The 21,211-nt window shown below is 34.7% G+C and overlaps 1 protein-coding gene across 7 annotated transcripts in view; it reads right to left on the reverse strand.

Annotated features, from left to right (window-relative positions):
• Positions 1 to 21,211, reverse strand: part of NIPBL (NIPBL cohesin loading factor) — a 136,395-nt gene that overhangs the window by 24,459 nt on the left and 90,725 nt on the right. For all 7 annotated transcript variants that reach the window (XM_048292360.1, XM_048292363.1, XM_048292356.1 and 4 more), the window contains 15 exons: positions 20,757 to 20,939; positions 16,189 to 16,386; positions 15,934 to 16,005; positions 15,755 to 15,844; positions 14,482 to 14,585; positions 12,840 to 12,926; positions 10,431 to 10,662; positions 9,609 to 9,760; positions 8,777 to 8,857; positions 7,584 to 7,684; positions 6,359 to 6,497; positions 6,073 to 6,155; positions 4,865 to 4,997; positions 3,868 to 4,011; positions 217 to 306 (listed from right to left, as the gene is read on the reverse strand). In XM_048292360.1, the coding sequence (XP_048148317.1) occupies positions 217 to 306; positions 3,868 to 4,011; positions 4,865 to 4,997; positions 6,073 to 6,155; positions 6,359 to 6,497; positions 7,584 to 7,684; positions 8,777 to 8,857; positions 9,609 to 9,760; positions 10,431 to 10,662; positions 12,840 to 12,926; positions 14,482 to 14,585; positions 15,755 to 15,844; positions 15,934 to 16,005; positions 16,189 to 16,386; positions 20,757 to 20,939 (1,889 nt within the window). The remainder of the gene's footprint in view (positions 1 to 216; positions 307 to 3,867; positions 4,012 to 4,864; positions 4,998 to 6,072; positions 6,156 to 6,358; positions 6,498 to 7,583; positions 7,685 to 8,776; positions 8,858 to 9,608; positions 9,761 to 10,430; positions 10,663 to 12,839; positions 12,927 to 14,481; positions 14,586 to 15,754; positions 15,845 to 15,933; positions 16,006 to 16,188; positions 16,387 to 20,756; positions 20,940 to 21,211) is intronic.

The raw sequence follows: 21,211 nt of genomic DNA on the forward strand, positions 1-21,211 counted from the left end.
AACCAACAGATACAGAAAAAGAAAATTAACAGATTTATAATGAGATTTAGGGAATGCATCTAATGCATCAACATTATTTTAAAAAATACAATCAACAGTATATGTTAGGGTGACAATTTAATTGAAGCACTAATATGCATAATCAAAAATCATTTTATTCAGTATGTTACTGAAATTATTTATATACATTCCTAATGAAAGAAAGCTGAAAATTACCACTAATGATGCATCAATTTCTGTGTTCTCATCCAGATAATCTAGTAAAGCCTTTTGCAGCTGTTGAATTTCATCATCTCCTCCCGAAACCTGTCAGAAGTAGAAAGATAGCTATAAACAAGAATATTGCACAGTCATAATTACTGTCTTAAAATCTGCATGTCCACATATAAAATACACTCAAATCAGTTGTTTCCATAATTGTAGAGCATTAATAATTTTTCTAACCAATTAGTTAAAAAGTCAAAAAAATATTAAGACAAGAATAAGACTGGTTTTAAGACAGACTGATTGATTTGGTTTGTTTTCCTTCTATGATCTTGCATGAGGACCCTCTGTCACAGAGGAAGAAAAAAGGGCAAAACCCATAAACCACTTTTATTTGCTCAATATTATACTTAAACATGCAGATCCTTGCAGTTGCTGATATTACAGCAGAAAAAGGTATTTTTTTTTTACTCCAAAATGAATGAGTTCAAGACTTCAAAGCATGCCTACAAGACATAGTGATTAGGTTTACATATATATATATATGCATATATATATATATATTTAACACTCTGACATATGTGCGAATTGTGAGTAGAAATTCCAGCCTTTGATAAATTTGGAATTCTGTGAATAACTGTATTAATATAAGGGTGCTTGATGCTTAACTGCCTAGCTACTTTCAAACAAATAAAAAAACCAGAACAATCAAAGACAAACTGTGAAGCCTGTAACAAATCATATTCAGTAATCAAAATGAAAGCAGAAGAATAATTTTTGGCTTAAAATTCTTCAGCCAGAAAACTTTCTTCTTCAGCAATGAAATTTCTAACTTATAACCATCTTAAGTTCAGTATTAACAGCACTGACCGCGAATCTTGACACAAATGCAGCTATAACATAGCTTGCAAGCATCAGCAAGAGGAGAAAGGTACAATTAACAAGCCCAGACATCAACGTATCAAGAGATAAACATGAAAAGCATGCACAAGTGTTCAAACAAACTAGACAATCTATTTCTAAAAAAAAATATATGTTTGAAAATGTCAAAACAGAATAGATTTTCCCCTAAAACCTATTCTATGAAACATGGGTCCAAACCATAGTAGAGAGCACTTATATGCATTTATCAATCCTTGACAAATATCGTGGCAATAGTATCACCGTTTAGAAGAAAATATCCAACAGCAGTATTCAATTTAGCAGGAAAGAAAAATCTGTAGAGGTGTGAGTTAATTTCTGAATGGAAATACTAGTTTAAGTTTCTGATGACAACAGCTACCAATGGATCTTATTTTCTTGCCATCTGAACAGGAAAGAGAAGTTCAGCTGTCCTGTACTCATTGTTCTTCTCTTACAAATTTATAAATAACACAACAGTCTACCCTGATTGATGGTACTGCATAGTACACACCTTCCAACAATGCATGGATAGTACTGTCTACCATTACTGATGTTAGGTCTCCTGAGAAACTGAAAGAAATATTTTTATCACCCTACTGCCCACAGCAATTTTATTTTCTGCAGACGCCAATGCCTAGCAACTACCTGATCCCACAAAAACCCAAAACCAAACAGAAAAATTCAGGTCACTGCTCAGGTATAAATCTTTCTAGGATATTTTTCAATACTATTACAACTTCTGAGGATAACAAAAGAGAAAAGGATTCTTCTAAAATACTTCCTCACTAAGTATAATGTAAAATTGTCAGAATCATTGTCAACAGTGGAGAATTATAATCTCTTAGTATATAGAAGTATAAATTATATTATGCCATGGACATAAAGATTTGACAATGTATGTTGTAGAATTTTCTAATTGAAAAAAATTATGGGAAGAATCAGCCTCATAAAGGAGTAGATGACTTCAATTCTTTAATTGAATGCCTGTGAAGTTTTTCCTTCAATATAAATCTAATGGTCATTATAAAGTAAATGTAATAGATCTGTAGTCTTTTCAGGGAAATGAAAGGGAAATCCTGAGAACAGTTAGTTCAGAGAGAAATGTATAGCGTCCATAAGAAATACGGAAGTCCCCATTTTTAAAAGGACACATGGGACACGAGATTTTCTTATATTATGTACTGTATAGAGCCCAAATGCATACACTGCTTTAGCATATGTGGCCACCCCTGCAGATTTTGAGCAGCATTAGCAGAAATCCAAATATGCACTCTCTAATGAAAGACTTTGCATGGCCTGGTTTTGGTATTGGGGGGGCTACAAGGGTGGCTTCTGTGAGAAGCTGCTTCCATGTCCAGCAGAGCCAGTCCCTGGTGGCTCCAAAGATGGAGGTGCTGCTGGCCAAGGCTGGGCCAATTAGAAATGGTGGTAATGTCTCTGTGGTAATGTACTCAAGAAGAAAGAAAAAAAGTTATTGTGCAGATGTAATGGTGGCCAGAGAAAAGTGGGGTGAGAACACGTGAGAGAAACAGCCCTGCAGACACCAAGGTCAGTGGAGAAGGAATGGGAGGAGATGCTCCAGGCACTGGAACTGGGATTCCTCTGCAGTCCCTGGTGCAGCCTATGGTGAGGCAGCTGTGCCCCTGCAGCCCGGGGATGAGCCCCACCCCAGAGCAGGTGGGTGCCTGAGAGCCCACAGGAGACCCAGGGAGAGGGGCCCAGCTCCCAGGCTGGAGCAGCCTGTCCTTGAAGGACTGCACCGCAGGGAACAGTGACCCACTGCTGCAGCAGTGTGAGGGGGACTGGTGCCCATGGGATGGACTCACATTGCAGCAGTTTGCAGGGAGCTGTTGCTCGTGGGATGGAGCCATGCTGGAGAAATTCATGGAGAACTGTCTCCAGTGGGAGGGACCCCACAGTGCAGCAGGGGAATGACTCCTCTCCCTCACTGGTGAGAGAAGCCCTGGGTGATGAACTGACCACAACCCTCATTCCCTGTCTCATTGCACTGCTGGGGTAGGAGGTAGAGCTGGGAAGGAGGGAACAGGGTGGGAAAGGTGTTTTTAAGGGCTTATGCTACTTCTCATTATCATGCTCTGATTTGGTTAGTAGAAAATTCCCTTCATATCTCTAAGTTGATCCCGTTTTGCCCACGACGATATTTGGTGAGTGATCTCTCCTGGTCCTTATCTCAAACCATGAACCATTCGTTAAATTTTCTCCCCTTTGTCCAGCTGCAGAGAGGAGTGAGAGCAGCTTGGGTGGGGGCCTGGCATCTGGCCAGCATCAACCCACTCAAACACATATGCAAGTTCAGTAAAAAACACCAAAACCCCCCCAAACCCTCAAATTACACCACATAAAAACTAACCGTACAAGACTAATAGATTAACTCTCTAAAGCATGTATTTGAGCATCAGAAGCTCAGGTTCCACTTTGCAATAGCAAATGCAGGTTCATATGTATCTTTAAGGCCTCTTAAGATAGAAGCCAACTGTTGCTCCATGATTTCCTCAGTATTGTCACCAGAAAACTGGCTAACCACTGTAATTAATTGATTTATATGATCACTACAGAAATGGTGCAAGGAAGACATGAGCTAACAAATGTGATACTTATAAATTGTGTATATTTGATTCAGAAACCTAAACAGTGAATGAAGACTGATTCTCCATCATGTCAATTCTTCAAGTATATTTAAAAATTTCAAATATTTGAATGGATAGATTTCCATCTGGCTGCCATGGATGTCTCTCGCACCTGTTTGAGGATTCTGGCTATAGATCCTTGATCCATTTTGCTAGTGACTGCATCTTTCCTCAGTCTTGCTGCTACAGTTCCAAGATAGTCAAGTGATGCAACTCTTAATGCCATTTCTGTAGATTTATTACTGAACTGGTGAACCTAAGAAAAGCAGAATAGACATTTAAAAATAAATATTTATGCCACTGATATTCTTCTCACAAAAGACTGCTTTACCTTATTAAAACTTCCACCCAACTTCCATATTGCATAAAAATATGTAATTTACTATTATATCACACACACCTTACTTACTTTATATTAATGCTTCTTTCTTTATTGGGTCTCTCTCTCTCTCTCTCTAAATATGTCTGTTAGAGTTTTTTAAAATATGTATTTTCATTAAACAAACTGGACAACTAGCACAGCAGATCTTCAACAGCAGCCATAAGTGCACCTTATGTAGCACCATACTGCTACCTCCTCATTATTCACACAAACATAAAGCTACATTATACCAAGAACAGGACCATACAATATTTTTTCAAGAAGCAGCTCAAATTACTGTGTTAATTACATTATAATACTTAAGAGCAACACTCAAAAAACACACAAACAAAAACATTCCCATTCTCTAGAATGTCATAAGCACTTGTTGTAGTTGTAAAAAACCAAACCACTCAGTTATTTTCTTAGTTGGTTCTGTGCTAAGGGAATAGTCCAGAGAAGATATTTAATATGTATAATTACAGCTATTAGGCTGACTTTACTCCAAATAAATATATGCACTTCTTAGATGCTATGCAATGACACTTTTTTATGTTGAAAATGTAATCAACTAATGGAACTGGACTTCCACGAGAAACTATACATACAATTTTTAACAAGCTCTTTATGAGTGATCCTCTAACCAAAATTTTATTATTTATTACATAGTAGTGATATATGCTGAAATAAACAAGTCTTCATTGTAATAAGAAATGAATTCATATAGTTAAAACCAAGAATCCCTTACCAATAGCCTTCCTAATAAGCTAAGTAGCAACTCTGCAGCTGGCCATTCTGGTTTATTGACTGTTGAAAGAAGATCTTGAATAAAGTTCTCAAACAGTGGCCTGTAATCTTCTTCCCCTTGTTTACTGCCACACCTGTTGAAAAGAAAATGCTTTTTGTAAGTGAATTTAACAGCCACATATGGTTTTCTTCTAATGTAAACAGAAGTAATCCTATGTTTAATCAGAAAAAACAGTTTTATGCAATTCCAAGAAAACAAATCTGAAATACTAGCAGAAAATTTGTTTTATTCATTTGCAGAAAAATAGCTTAAAAATACCTTTAAAAAGTGCAACTTTTCCAGTTGCACTGGAAATAAAGCAGCTAATACATGATAGTAGAATTTTGTTCCTAAGATTTTTTTATTTTTTGCTCTGCATTGAAGTCTGCATTAACTTGTACAGAAAAAGTAGGTAGAATTACAAAAATGAAGCTAGAGTAGGATATTTAAGAGTTGGAATGTTTATATTCTTTAAGCTTGGTTTCATTTATCTGATAGTGATAAGACATCTTAGTATTATGCTTCACAAAGGTTCCAGTCAATGCAAAAAAAAAAAAAAACAAAAACCAAAAAAAAAAACCAACAACAAACCAAAACCCCAAAAGTTAACATACCTGATACTTTTGGACTTTTCATCCCTAAGTTTAACATCAGAAGCATGCAATTGCTAGATGGCTTATTAAATAGCTTTTCAGCATTAAGTGTAGAAATTAATACAATAAAAAACCTAAAGACTTACCCTTTGCAATCCTATGGTTAATTCAGGTACATTTTTTATTCCTTTTTGAGCAACTGACATTCCTAACTTTAGCTAAATGAAAGTAATTTTTAGGTTTTTTTATATCTGATGACTGAATCAATATGGTTTCACCACTTAAATTTATTTGCTCAGCCTTCTCTTTCAGGCTTCAGATAAATAACAGACATGTAATAAAGGAATCCTACATGAACTGTGAGACAGATTCTTAAATGTATGAAGAACACTCTGCAGAATTTCTCTTCTATAAACTTTTTGTCTAGGCAAGAAGCTCTCTTAGGCATCTATAAAATATATTATTAAAAACAACTTTATGAATAGGTATTTATCACTGTTCAGTGGTCAGGTTTGTCCTGAAGTATTCATTTGGAGTTGGTTTCATCAACACACTAAAGAATGCAACAGTACTTACTTCTTAAGGAAAATAGAAAGGAAGTTTTGTGCTGTTCTCATGGCTGTTTCATATGAGTTAGTAATAAGCACATCTTGATCCACCTAAAAATAACAAGATACATTTGTCTATTATTTTAGCATAGATCTATAATTTCCAGATCAGCATTTTTCATGCATCAAAAAATTACAGCAGACATAAAATTATAATATTTGATTACTAGAGCAGTGTAATAACGTATTATACCTACGAACGCACATAAGTAATTTCTGCACACACATAAAAATGGCTTTTTAAAATATCTTACTTTCTTGTTTGATTCCTCCTCTGAATTAGAATCCTTTTCTGCTGATGGTAAGTGCACCACACACTGAATAAGTTGCAGAACTAGTGCTGTTACCATCTGAATGTACATAGGCTCTCCATCAGTGTCACTGCTATTTAACCTGTTAATAAGAAAAGACAGTATTAACACTAAAATTAAACAAAAAGGACAAAACACAAGAAAATTTTTTGTTCCTAAGCAGTACCTTTCAAAAATTATTACCACAGCAAGAAATCTACATTATAGACATTTATCTAGTAATTTGCTTATTTTTATGCAGTGTAACATTTGATCTAACAAAACCAGGAAGTATTGCTCTTGCACAGAAGAGGTGAAATGAAACAGCACACAGTTCATTAGCTGAAAAAGCCACAGGAATATTTACTAAATCAAACACCTAATACACCACTAAAATACGTAATAATAAGCTTATTATGTATAATACCATGTCCTCTCCAACACAGCAAAACATACTGAACTGTTGCCATAATAATTTTTCCGTAGTATTTAACATCTGTGAAATGTGTAGGACATTTAAACAACAGAAAATAAATGACCATGACCTGGACTGACTTGTACAACAGCTACATCTACAACAATCTGCAGCAGCATAGCAGAGTACAAACTTCAGCAGGCAACTGTCTTAAGTTGGTAAGAAGTCTGTTTTTCCCTAACATAAGCTCAGAAAAAGTATGAGTTTACTGCCCATACATATACCAGTACCACCTATTGCTAAGCTTAACAGCATGAAAAGGTGGTAAACCCTGACATACGAGATGATATGAATATGAAACTCATTCTCTTCCTGAAAAGGGTGCTCTGAGTGTACCCTCAAAGAAATTCAGACAGAATTTTCCTATAAAGATTTAACAATGAAGAAATTATGTAACTCCATACAAACAGAATTAAAGAATTGACCAACAAAAAATAATTCTCAACGCATGCTAACATTACACCCATTCACATTCTTAGTGAGAAAAATAAAAAGATATTTCAATTATTTTTGTAAATAGCGACTAAAGTGATAGCATAAAGCCCAGCAATTATTACAAGACATTTGTCAAACAATTTGTTTTGAAATCTCAACCTGTAAAAAGTGCAGCTACATTCACATTTTCAGTGTAGTTATCAATGAAGCCTAAAATCCTACATCTACAAAACTGTACATGCTACAGCCTACCAGTTATTAATTTATGTCAGAAGTTACCTGAAGTTTCTCAAACTCCTCTTGCTAGTTGGTAGTCTCGCAAGGGAAGTGAAAATTTCTTCTAGAATTAGCTGTCTGTGTTTTTCATACCGGGAAAACACCTATTTAATAGTTACAGGATTATTAGACAATGATTTATTGTTACATAAAATATTGCTTTTAAAATATATTGTAAATAATTATACATGACAGCATACACTTCACATGACACTTTAATAAATTATAATTCACCTTATTTTTAATGGATTTTTAATTGAATGCTTTCTCAATTCAAGCATTTCTTTATAAAATACATAAAAACTTTTCCAAATATAGATTTAAAAAAAATCCTTATGTAACATAAATGTGTAACAGGTCTTGAAAATACCTCCTATTTAAAAAATTTTTGCCGATGATATAACACACTATAAAGTCAAACAGTATAATACTGAGTTTTTGGACTTTGTATTTCTTTCTCTCAGTACAAAGAAAAACTGGGGTAACACAATTAACATGAACACAGGTAGGTTGCAGAGTACATTTGAGAAAACAGTTTTACTTTATATGCCAGGCTTAAATGCTTGCCTGACATGACATATTCTTTCAATTTACAGGGTCAGGACTGCTGATTTTGCCTCCCCTTTTGTTCGGGCAGAATATTGAAGTATATAATCCTTACAAAGATGGAAAGCTCCCACTTGAACAAGGTCATTTGTATTCCACTACATTTTTCCTGAAATAATACTTTACCTGTCCTGTGACTTTTTCATATAGTCACCTGTTCTGAGGAAAAGAATTTATTCTATTATACAGAAATACCATACTAGTTCTATGCCTTATTGCATAATTTCAAATCTTAACACAGGAAACAAGGAAAGCCACACAGTTAAGATTTAAGATTACAAAAAAAAAGATTTCTTACGATAAAAAAAGGGACAGGCAAGAGGAAGGAGTTTGTGTTTAAATGACAACCAAAACTGAGAAGCTTTTTTCTTGAAGTAGGCAATTTCTTTCTATAAGTTCTCTACAAATAGGAGCAGCTCAGGTAGATATAATACTGTTTCTATATTATGATATCAAGCTGTAAAAATGTGCAAGAATAACATTAATTCTACATTCCAATTCTCTACCAGAGAAAAAATACAGCCTATGTAAATGTCCTAAGAATTCTCAGAAGTACAGGCACATGAACACATAAATTAAAAAGTACTTACTGCAGTCACTAATTTGATGGCACATAACTGTAGCTCACTGACATTTTCTACAAAGAAAGGTGTTATTCCCATCGATGACACCTATTAATGGCAAGAAGTTACTTTAAGTATATCTGACTAACAAACTGGTATTCATGCAGTTTCACAAGCAGGTTATTAATTCGGCAGGTAAGGCATTCAACCATTACTTCATATTATTTTAAAATAGTTATTGAATTAGGGCACAGGTCTTATGAGGAGTGGCTGAGGGGGTATTATCAGGCCGCTTATCATGGAGAAAAGGAGGGTCGGGGAAGCCTTATAATCCTCTACAACTCCCTGAAAGGAGGGTGCAGCCAGGTGAGGTTGGTCTCATCTTCCAGCTAACAAGTGATAAAACAAAGGAAATAGGCCATGAATTGTGGCAGGCATGGTTTAGATTGGATTTAAAGAAAAAATTATTCATGGAAAGGGTTGTCAAGGATGGGAACAGGCTGCCCATGGAAGCAGTTCAGCCAATATCCCCGTAGGTATTTGAAAGACATGTAGATATGATGTTTAAGGGTGTGGTTTAGTGGTGCACTAGGCAGTTTAGACTTGATGTTCTTAAGGATCTTTTCCAGTGTAAATGATTCTGCTACTCTATACTTGAATACAATCAAGTTAAACTTTTCTTAAGTGTACAAGAGAAGATGCAGACGACATACTACACAACAAACTAGTCACTCTGATGTTAAGAATTCAAAAGCTTGTACTGATTACAAACTTCATGTCACTGAGACAATCATACTTTACATTCACTCTAGGAAAAGCAAAGCTAACATTTTTGGACAGGAATTCTGAAAAAACCTACCTGAAGAATAGTTGTATCAGTGAGAAGCTGTATCTCTAGCAACTCTGACAAGCTGCTGACAATGTCACAAACTTTGTTATACAACATCACTATAACTCTTTGCTTGTGGGTGGAACACTTGGCACGTTTTGCTTTTGAACTTAGAACACCACCTATAAAATAAAATATATATATTCATTAATGTTTTCAGTGTTTCAAATACTAGAAAGATGATCTTCCTCAAAGAGTGCCCCCAAAACAACTACAGCTTTGCAAAAGCAATTTAGAAAAACTACTTAGTAGCATCAGTGGGAAAACAAGAATTTCACATGATAATTATTTTTCATAATTACTCTAAATTCTGGACCTGAGGTTTTTAGAAAGGTTCTTGAAATTGGAGTCATGCATCTGTAGGTGTGTACATGAAAACAAGAGCCTTGAAGCTAAATAGTTTTCCCTGAAACAAATCATTATATACATGGAGATTATGACTGTGAAATTACTTATTCCTACCTATAATAACTATACACAAAAGTTGAACTTCAAACTTCTAAATACTTTATCCTAGATACTTTGGTTACATTGACATTGTTGCAGTAAACCAAGGTGCTATACGACTAAGTTCTTCAGATGACAAATTTAATTGTTCTTTTATTCTATGTTACATCATCCTCAGACTAACACAGTGCATTAATTCAGGATGTTGAATGTGATAAGAAAGAACTATCGGTATAAAAGTTGCATATAAAAATCTTATTCCAGAAACTCATATCATTTACATCATCATACAGTAGATGAAATTTTTATAGCTTTTAATATGGAAAGATTTCTTAGCATACTAACCACCATGAGGATCCACTCTATACACAGGATCATACTGAGGATAGAGAGTGTTTTGCAAATGAAATTTTGTGTACTGAATAACTCTTTCTATGACGTCCTCAATATATACAGCTTTAGGCATATTTGGTGATGTCATAATATTGATAGCAGTAAGACACGCATCAGCAGATTTTGTCACTCTTTCCATAATAAGATCTCGCCATAATCTCTCCTCATCTTCAGTGTCATTATTCTGCAAGGCAAGAAACACAGGAGAGCATGAATAAGAAGTAAAATTTTTATTCTCACCAAGTAAAAAAAAGAAACAATTACCTTAATATGCTTACAAACGCGCCTATATAAAATATTGTATTTTCTTTTTCATACCAAAATAATTTGTCTTAAAAATCAAGTAATATTTGTTTTACTAGTAACATGTTTGTAATGCCTCCCTAAGCTACACGTCTTCAAAGTCCTGTATTCTGTATTCGTCTGCTAGAATACAAAGAACTTTCTGTGTCTCATTGGGAAGCACTATGAGGGAAGACTGCTACATGCTCTATTTAAGACCACTGTACATTAAGCAAAATCTAATTCCTTCATTTGGTGTTTTCTTCACTGGCACCACTTGCTGCTTTGATCCATCTGATTTCTGCCACTAGAGGGAATTCTTACACAAAAAGACTGTTGCAAGTCACATGAAATCTGTAAGTACACAACTTTCTTGCTTCATAGACCAACCCATCTATTATCAACAGGTTTAAAATACGTCTTATCAAATATGTCCATTCAGATACCATAGGCTATTGAGTCTCTATATTACTGTGCTTGTATAAGCTACTAAACCAAACATACATGAGGTTAATTACGACCATCCAGCACTACTTAAATATTGTAGCAACATTACTACAGCAAAGCTAGGTAGAATTTCTCATAGCTTCTCTGACACACACAGAGCCTCCAGAGAAAAGGGGTCTAATTTACTACCTGTATGAAACCACCATAGTTCAACACGGTTGACTTTCCTTGAAAAAATTACACATCAGTGAAACTGTAACAGCTTTCTGCCTTTGGGGTAAGAGAATTTGAACCAATAGAACAGTGCATTATATAGATGATATACATAATTATAGAATCAACAAAAATCTGCAGATCAGGAGTTCTCTGCATATTTCTGAGATATAATGGCTTTAAGGAATTTACTACTTACACAAGTGAAACCTTGAGAAAAGAAAAAAATTTCCCCAAATTAATCTTGGAAATGAAAAGGATATTAAAGCATCCTCTGCCTCTGAAAAATACACTGACATGGAGGTAAGATACCTTCATTGCACTGTAAAAGTAGCGAGCTTACTCCATAGCAGAGGCTTTCTTTGCCACAATGATTTTAATAATTTTTAATAGTTTTAAGAAAAATCTAAAATTTGTTTGGTTTTTTTTAATCGAAGTTTGTCTCTGAATTGCAATCACTGGACAATTTCATTAACTGAAAACTTAATAATTTTGAGTTTTACTTCAAAAAGCTAGAAGAAAATTATCACTTTAAAATCATTACCATAAAAATTTCATCACAGTGAAGTAGACCAGGTAAACCAGCACTTTCTTTTTATGCATTTTTTGTACTGCCAAAGACACAGAACCGTTTACTGAAACTTTGAAACCCCTACAAACTGTCTAGATGAAAGTATTTAGGTATAAATAATGTGTCTCTGGTTTTCATTTGCTAGTTGAAATCCTTCCTTTCTGATATAAACAATTACTCTCTTATTTCTACACATAAGGAGTTTTTTTCTATAAAACTCAATTCTAATCTTGCTAGAATATTGTTTTGAATAGAAAGTGTACAAATAAATACATCAAATGTGAAATACAGGACATCAACCTCATAAAACCTCAAAATATTTGAGTAGTTTTAGGTATACCAGGAAAAAACCCCACGTCCTATAGTATTAAACTTCATGTTAATTTTATTTACATAGACAACTGTCACTTTGCAGTGTAAGAACACTTAAACCTTAAACTTCCCCCTTAATGCTCAGGAGAAAGAAACACTCCATGTGAAAACTGCAGTACTTCTTTCATTTTTTAAGGGATGTTTTAAGGACATATAGCAAAGAAATGTCCAACAATGCAAATTACACCTGAATTACCACGAATATTTCAGGATGAAACTATAATATCTAAAATTAAACAAAAGAAAATACAATTGCTCTTAATACATCACTACTATAGTAAAACATGATTAGTACTGAAAAAATATAAGTAATTAAATTTTGCTTCAAGTATTAAAATTTGGCAATGTCAATCACACATGTTATATCAGAAATCCCTTTCACACACATATACAGTATTGAACCTATTGCTAAATAGGACTCAAGTGAAGAAAACTATTCGGCACAATGGTGTGGAATTATGAAATTTCAAACTCACATGATTAAGTAAAGTAGAAAGCTTTGATCCATCTTGAATATTCTTCTCCAAAATATTCAGGACTTTTACTGTTTTATCTGTTGAGAGCTAAAACAAGTAAAGAAACATATCAAACAACTGCAGGAAGAATAGTGATTCCAAATTGCTGAAAAGAACATTGAGGAATGAAGGACACAGCTTGTACAATCTGAATCACTTAAATTGTAAGCAATTTGGCATAAGGAGAATGCAGATAACGAAAACAGGTAAAATATATTCTAGGATTACAACTAAACTGCTTTTTCAAGCAGCAAAATCCATAGAACCAGATTTTTCAACTGTCATTAATGTTGTGTAGTTACACATTTTTGCTTCTAGAAATAGAAACCTGCCAAATCCAAGTATGATCTACAAATTCTAACTGACCATAGAGAGCTTAATTAGGAGAAAATCCAAACTACATGAACAAGGAGAAATAAATTCCCACGAAAGATAGTAAAAGGGAAATGTATTCTTAATATCAGTGTTAACTTCAAAGAAGTAGCATGTTGAAAAAGGTAAATATAACTCACTTTATAACTTTATATATATAAGTTATATAAATATATATGTATATATATTTATATATATAAAAATATATATAAATATAACTTTATGATCTTCTGTAGCATTCTGATCAAATAATTTGTGGACTATATTAAACTCGAGGAGAGCCAGTTTCTCTCATCTAGATACTATTCACCTTTGAAAGCAACAAAACTGATTTTATGTAGATGTGTGTGTATGTATATATGTATGTGTGAAAAATATGAAACAGAGGTTAAGGGTGAGAACGATAAGGAAAGAAACAATCATGCCACCCACAAAGTACAAAGGAATGCAGGGAGATTGAAGTAAAATCCAGGAAGAATATCTTAAGTTTGGATTAAAGAAGTTTGGAATAGTCCAGAGTCACTATTATAGTAAGTGGTTTCACAGACACTCCATAAACAGAAGTGCAGGCAGAGAGTTTAACATAAGACTGCCCAAAGCCAATAGTTCCAGGAAGATAAAAGGAAATCACCAACACTGTTTCTAGAAGTGCGACATCAACAAGTCTGCACCAACAAAAGGTCCTCTAACTGACTGGGGAAGAACATGGCAAAGAAACCATAGCATGCAGTCTACAGAAAATTAACCTTATTATCACCTGGCATGGTAAATTTTGTAAGGATTTTTGTTTTGCGTTTCTGGCTGGACATCATACATCTACATTGCACTGATGGCATACATGAGGAAAGGTGGAACTTTTTACTTTGCCAGCAGGTTCTGATTAACTGTGGCTGTTCCAATACAGCTGAAAGGAGCAAAACCTATAGGTTGATGTGCTTTTGTGAAAACAGGTTAATTATTTTAGATTTTACTGTTGGCACAGGTGTTACATATTGGCATATAGTCAACACTGACACAGAGGAGGACCTTTCAACAAAAATGTCTCAACTTCTGAAACAGTAAGTTAGGATGTTGTAACTTCCTAAGCACTTCAGCTAAGCGAGCAGAAGCTCAACTGTTACTCCGTTCTGTGCATCCTTGAAGAGGGTGCAATGTTATTACAGAGGAAACTTGTTTTTCTATGTTAATCAATATTTTATGTTCCAAAAAACGTTGAATTATGAAGAGGTACCTTGTCCATAATGCCCATTGCCTTGATTTTTGCAGATTCACTACCCAACTCACTAAGCTGATGTTTTCCCAGCAGCAATTCCTGTGGAATCTCATCATCATCACCTTTAAGAAGAAAAAAAAATGTAAAAAATTAACAATTATATTTCTAGTAAGACTTCTAGGAAATCAGTATTTTTGATTCCAATATGAAAAAACTTAAAAAGAGTTGATTGTTCAAATAGCCAGCATCTAATGGTTCCAAACAATTAGCATCTAATAAAGACTGATAATGACACCTTTTGGTTGTGTTGAAACCACGACTACTTGTTAAGCCTGACTGGTTCTGAAATACCATTTGAGAGCCCAATATGAGGCATGCATTTCTGAAAGTCACAAACTAAAAGTTTTTAAAATAGCAAATCCCATTTATTGCAGCATTTGTGCCATCATTTTCAATTCAGTAAAACAAATCTTAAACTATTGTAGCCCTAAAGTTCAAATCTGGGCAAGAGCAATAGATGAAAAGCACATACGAAATTAAGCACCTTGAAATAATCTGAGTCTTAATTGTATTTAACCTTAGAATAAAATCATGTTACCAGACACAGAAAGATCCAATGCAATGACTTCACTTCTAAGTTCAAGGTTGCATACACTACAGCTTTAAAAACTATAGAGATTTGTTTACTATGCCTCTCCCCTGTTTTAATCCTGTGACAAAGATGGTAGAAAAAAAATTAATGAATATTCCATTAGCCATTTCAAAAGAAAGTGACCTTTGGCAACATGCACTATTTCCTCAAACACTTAGCTAAGGAGGCTGTTTTTCCACTGAAATAGGTAAGTGATTCAGTGTCTCAGCCATAAATTCACAAGGACTGTGCTGTCTGAATTGAATAATCAGGATCTGCTGGGGCAAAGGCCACAACAGATGTAAAATTATGTGCCTCAGACATTACTAGCAAGACAACCATCTTGCTAACATGTTTGACAGAAGGCAACACCCTAATGACATCCCAGAGAAGTCTCCTTTCCACTCCAAGGGGACTATTCATTATGATTTATGCCCTGTTTGGATTCTGCAGAGAGAAGATCTTCTTCAGGCAGTGGCAAGTGAAATTGGAAAGGTAAAGGCCACCACTCACGGTGGAAGCCATATAAATCCAGTATGCCCTAGCAAGTATCATGTGTAATTAAATCCCCATGAAGTAAGTTCAAAAATATCAATACAATTTTTTTAATGCTTCTTGGATTTCTAATTGTGGCAAGCATTTTGAAAATTTATGTATTACCAAAAGCTGTAAAATCCATGTCTTCCAGATTTTCCAAAATATTCTCTATTGAAGCAGTAAACCTTTTGAAGGTTGAAGAATCCATCATTTCTGGTGAAAAAAAAGGGAAATTCATAAACAATTATCTTAAATATAAAGCAGAAAATACAAACTGTCAAAAATAAATCTTCTTAAATTACCTTCAGGTGTTAGTTTAGGTTCATAAGCTTTCCTCTTCTTTTGTTTTTCTTTTTTCTTCATTTTTCTAGCCACTAATTGAGAGAATAAGGAGTCAAACAAATACTTTCTCGAAACTTAAAGACAGGATTACTTACATTTCTTATACTTGTGCTCAATATTGCATGTAATTATGTCCATTTAAAAATGTTTAACATATTCATCAAAAAAGCACTAGTAGTATGGAATAAAATTAAATCTTTATAATGATCAGTTACCCTCACTGAGGCTAGGAGGAGAAGAATAATCATCCATATCAGAGTCATCGGGACTGCGATTACGGTAACGGCCACTACCAGAAATCCTCCTTCCTTCATGATAATGACCACTTCTCCTGTGGTCACCAGAACTTCTTCTGTCATGTTCTTCATACTCCCAAGCTTCATCTCTATCCTTTTTGTGTCTCTTACGAGAAGCTGGAAATGAATGCATTTTCATTTTAAATACAAAACTTACACTTTTAATAGCTCAAAATGGAACACTTTTAAGCATTTAAAAGATGTGCAGATGTAGTGCTGAGTGACATGGTCTAATGGTGGACTTTGCAGCATTAGTTGTATGATTGGACTTGATGGTCATAAAGGTCCTAAATGATTCTATGATTCTCAAGTCAAACACTCTTACATAGCTGTTCTGTAAATCAAACGGACACTAAAGTTATCAGATTCTTTCTGATATTATTCAATTCTGATATGGATTATTTATTCTAATGTTTTCTTTTGAATTACACAAAAACTGTGCCTGAAACTGGAAAAGATACCAGAAAACATTTAAAATTATGAATTTACAGGGCATTTGTCCTTTAAAAAGTGAAGTAAGGAAAGTGGAACAAATCAAAATAAGTTTCATCCTTTTATAAGAGAACATTGAGATAATTTCCTCAGTTATGTAAATTGCGACTATTACTGGGTGTCCATGTTCCAGTTCAGTGATTGCCTTGCCCATCTAACACACCAAGTTCCAATGAGACTTAGTAATCTATTTTCTAAAAGATATTCTGTTTTGCCAAGACAACTAAAATTTTGCCTTGGTATATATGGCAGGAAATTTGTGTAAAGGAGAAAGCTGGAGTCACAATTCTGGGCCAAGCAGCAAGCCTCTACCACAGATGATTATTACAATTAATTTTCACACAGGCCCAGCAAAAGCGAATGTTGAGAAGCTGGAGTAAATATTGCATACAGTGATTTGGTGGAAATAAAATAGGGGAATAGAATGACAGTTCTCTGTTACTTTGAAAGAAAGTCTTGTATGTTTTGAAGATGACAGAGTTCTCAGTTGTAACAGAAAAGGAAATGGATGAGGAGGTAGCTTCCTCCAAGAAATCAGCCAACTTTCCATTTTTTTAACACAATCAGCTAACTGAGTTACCAAAGAGATGTCTAACACAGACTGTACTGAGAAGATCAAAACACTTCCAAAACATCACATTCTAGACTGGCAGTGTTTATTGCCAGTCTACTGCTTGTGAACCTGCATATAACAGTCCTGATATTGTGTGCCTCTACCAAAGCCTCCTTGGCATGACTGTATATAAGGTTGTTTCTGAGCAGAATGGCTCAAAGCACTTATACAGAACTGGAACTGAACTGAGACGTTCTTACCACAACTCATTTATTAAGAAACATACCAGGTTATAGTCAATAGTCAGCCCAGGATCAGAATTAATAAAAAAAAAAACCCTGAGGGAGTACTTCTATTTTGCAATGAACCCTAGAGGTTTCAAATTCCAAAAATGTAATATAAAACTCCTGCACAGAGGTGGTCCAAGTCTTCAATGTAATAACTCAGTTCAGGCTTCAAGCTGCACTGCGTCTGGATCAGACTTGCTTCTGGAAAAGTACAGTCATGTTCAGGATGGCAGAGGTACAAGCACTGCCTAAAATGGTTGAGAGAGTTAACTGTGACTGAAAAAATGGTGGGCCATCTGGGACCACTCAGTGGGTAGGAAACTGGCTGGATGGTCACACTCAAAGAGTTGCGGTCAATGCCTTGATTGTCAAAAGGAGACCAATGACAAGTGGTGTTCCTCAGGGCTTAGTGTTGGGGCCAGTACTGTAACATCTTGGTGACACTGACAGTGGGATTGAGGGCACCCTCAGCAAGCTGCAGATGACAGAGCTGTGTGGTGCACTGGATGGAATGTATGCCATCCAGAGGGATTGTGACAGGCTCTAGAGGTTAGCCTGTGTGAACTATTTTACAAGGACATGGAATCATAGGACAAGCAGTAATGAGCTGAAACTGCAAGAAAGTAGGTTTAAATTAGAGAGCAGAAAGAAATTCTTTATGTGAGGGTGGTGACGCAGTGAATAGGTTGCCCAGTGAAGCTATGGAAGAGACATCCCTGGAAATGTTCAAGGCCAGGCTGGACAGGGCCCTGAGCAACTTGGTCTAATGAGGCATTCCTGACCGTGGCAGGGAGGTTGGGACTAGATGACCTTTAAGGTCACTTCCAACCCAAACCATTCTATGATACCTGGAGTAAATGTACTGGAGAAGTAAGAGTTTTATGGGAAAAGGCTTTACACAACTTATTCCTTTACCCCATGAGACAGTGTTTTGTGAAGGCAGATCGATCTTTCTCCACAGTTTACAAATCATCTATAACATTAAGCTCTGTAGGATGAATTCTGACCTCAGTTACATTTCCAAAAGAAACGTAACTTCCAATATTGTGTTCTGGCAGAATTTCCAATGCTACGTGACAGAACAGAATGTGTTACACTTCTGCTAGCTCTACAAGACAAATAACGTGAACACTGGAACAGCTATTCACAATCACTGCTCTACAATATTTATTTTGAAATCAATAAAACTGACTAAAAATTTAAGTATTAATAACATTTCAAAGGTTATGATTGATTTTTTACATAAATAGTATTTGGAATATAAACACCCAATTTCCTTCTGAATTCTCCAAACGTTTACGCAATATCACATTTAGCAGTTACTGTAAGAGAATGACTTCATCAATCTTTAATTTCTCATTATTTAGTTTAACGGCATGTCCCTTCTTAATGAAATATTCAAAGAAACTTCTCTTTTTCTATACTAGTCACTATTTCATATTTTTAAGTTAATTTTTAGGCAAACGTAATAATTAAAAAACATGTATTTCTAACAATGCAAATCTATTCAGTGTACTTGCCACAAATCTTTCACTTTTGATAGTTTTGTCTTGTTTTAAATTTAATTCAGTTCTACAGTATTCTTTAAGAAATACTGTAATTTATTTTTAAACCAGATGTACTACTGAATTGATTAGAATGATGGCCAGATCTCGAGTGGATGTAATGAAACTAGGATTCCTCAAGGCATATAATTACCGTGAAAGTTTCCCTTAACTTCTTCTACTTTGTATTTAAGAATTTCAACAGCCACTATGGCTAATATATAGATGATGGTATTTGAAATTCTTGACAATTCTCTCCATTCCCAACCAACTTAAATAACTTTGCTTAGTTAATTAATTTTTTAAATTCACTGTTCCAAATTATTAACATCATAAACAGGTGATGTGATATGATATGATAAACAGAGAATATAGAATTCCTGAATGAAGCAAGTCATCATTAACCCTTTGTCATAATTTAGACTGATTACAATTTACCTCAAGACATCACATTCATGCACAGAGAAGCATTATTCAGTTAGAATTAAAAGGGAAAACAAACAGGACATTCTTTTCAGCTTCTTTGATAAAGATCAAAGGTATCAGTATTATAATTTTCATGTGCAAAAACACAGCGTATATATATGTTGGATGAGAACTTGAAACATACTAATAAGCTGAACAAACAAATTTTTCTCCTTTGGACCTTAAGAAATACTAAACCCCAAAATATTATATTTTACGGAAGTTCATTAAGATGTTTCTATAAACAAAGGTGCAAAACTTGGGAAAAAATCATTATAAGCAAGATTCCTTCTCAGGCTCCTGTAGTCCTGCACGGCTACACAGCTCCGACAGAACTGATTCACTTTGTTCTAAGAGTTTATTTCCACTGCTGGTTAACTTACAACCATAGAGACAAACCAACCATACTTTTATCAACAAGTAGGAAATGCCTTCCTAACTTAGAGGCAAATAACAATTTTTTTTTTACTCAGGAACTTCATTCAGTTGCACAGCAAAATTCTAACTAGAAGCTTCTTCTCTCCCCTTGAAAACAGTTAATTCAAGAACAGTATCAGCAGGAAATGGTATTTTGAGAATCCATCAAGACCAACTCCAGTTTTTCAAGTGATATGACAAGAGAAATAGTAGAAGAAATATTTTAAGAAACTTCTGTGCAGTAAGATTCTCAATTAATTATGTCAGAAAAATTAAAGAGCGGATCTTTCACTTTTCTTATCAATAAAACTAAGAATAACTCAAAAATTTATTTAATGAAATTTTTCCTTGCATACAATTGTATGTAAGTTCTGTGCTTCTTTAGAGGATATTTTCCTTAATCTGATTGGTTAGGAATGTTTCCTGGTACAACTGAAAGCAAAAAAAAAAAAAAAAAACCAGAAACAACAAACAAACCAAAAAAACAGGCAGCAGTTTCCAGTAAAGTAATTAGAAAAATAAATTTAACAACTCACTGCTTTTCATCTTGAGTGACAAACTGTAATCAAGTAATTTTTTTTTTAAAACAAGCGTTCTTGGCTAGGAAGTCAGGACAGCAAATTTGGGGCTGTATGTTTTAGGGTAGTCAACTTAAAAAAACGTGTATCTTTTTGTAAAAGCAAAATATTAGCTTTTTTACCTTAAGGAACAGAATTATGTACTACTTACATTCAAAAGCTTCTTCACTGTCATTGTCTTCGTCAGAACTGATTTCAGCATATTTTGGTTTCTCATTAACTGTGCTACGTTTGCGCTTGTTCATTTTCACACGTTCACAAAGTGGCATGGTGGATTCAATTTCTGCCAGGAGCTCAGGAGGCAACTCCTTTAACACTGACTGATCTATGCTACCTATTAGTGGAGAGTAAGAAGAGCAAATGTGAACCTGAAGATAAAAAAGAGGGCCCAACACTACAATCCCTTCTCTGGAACCACTCACAGGATAACCACTAACAATCAGTTAGATCACAGTTAGATAGACCTGAAGGTATTTCACAGCCTTTTTTTAAAGTTCACACTACAATGAGAAATTAACACAATAAATTGCATACACATTTCCTTCAATAAAATATTTTGTCAGTCATATAAGTGAACTACCTTTGAATCACCTTTTGAGTTACCTT

The sequence above is a fragment of the Corvus hawaiiensis genome, chromosome Z, assembly GCF_020740725.1.
Source record: "Corvus hawaiiensis isolate bCorHaw1 chromosome Z, bCorHaw1.pri.cur, whole genome shotgun sequence".
Taxonomy (NCBI): domain Eukaryota; kingdom Metazoa; phylum Chordata; class Aves; order Passeriformes; family Corvidae; genus Corvus; species Corvus hawaiiensis.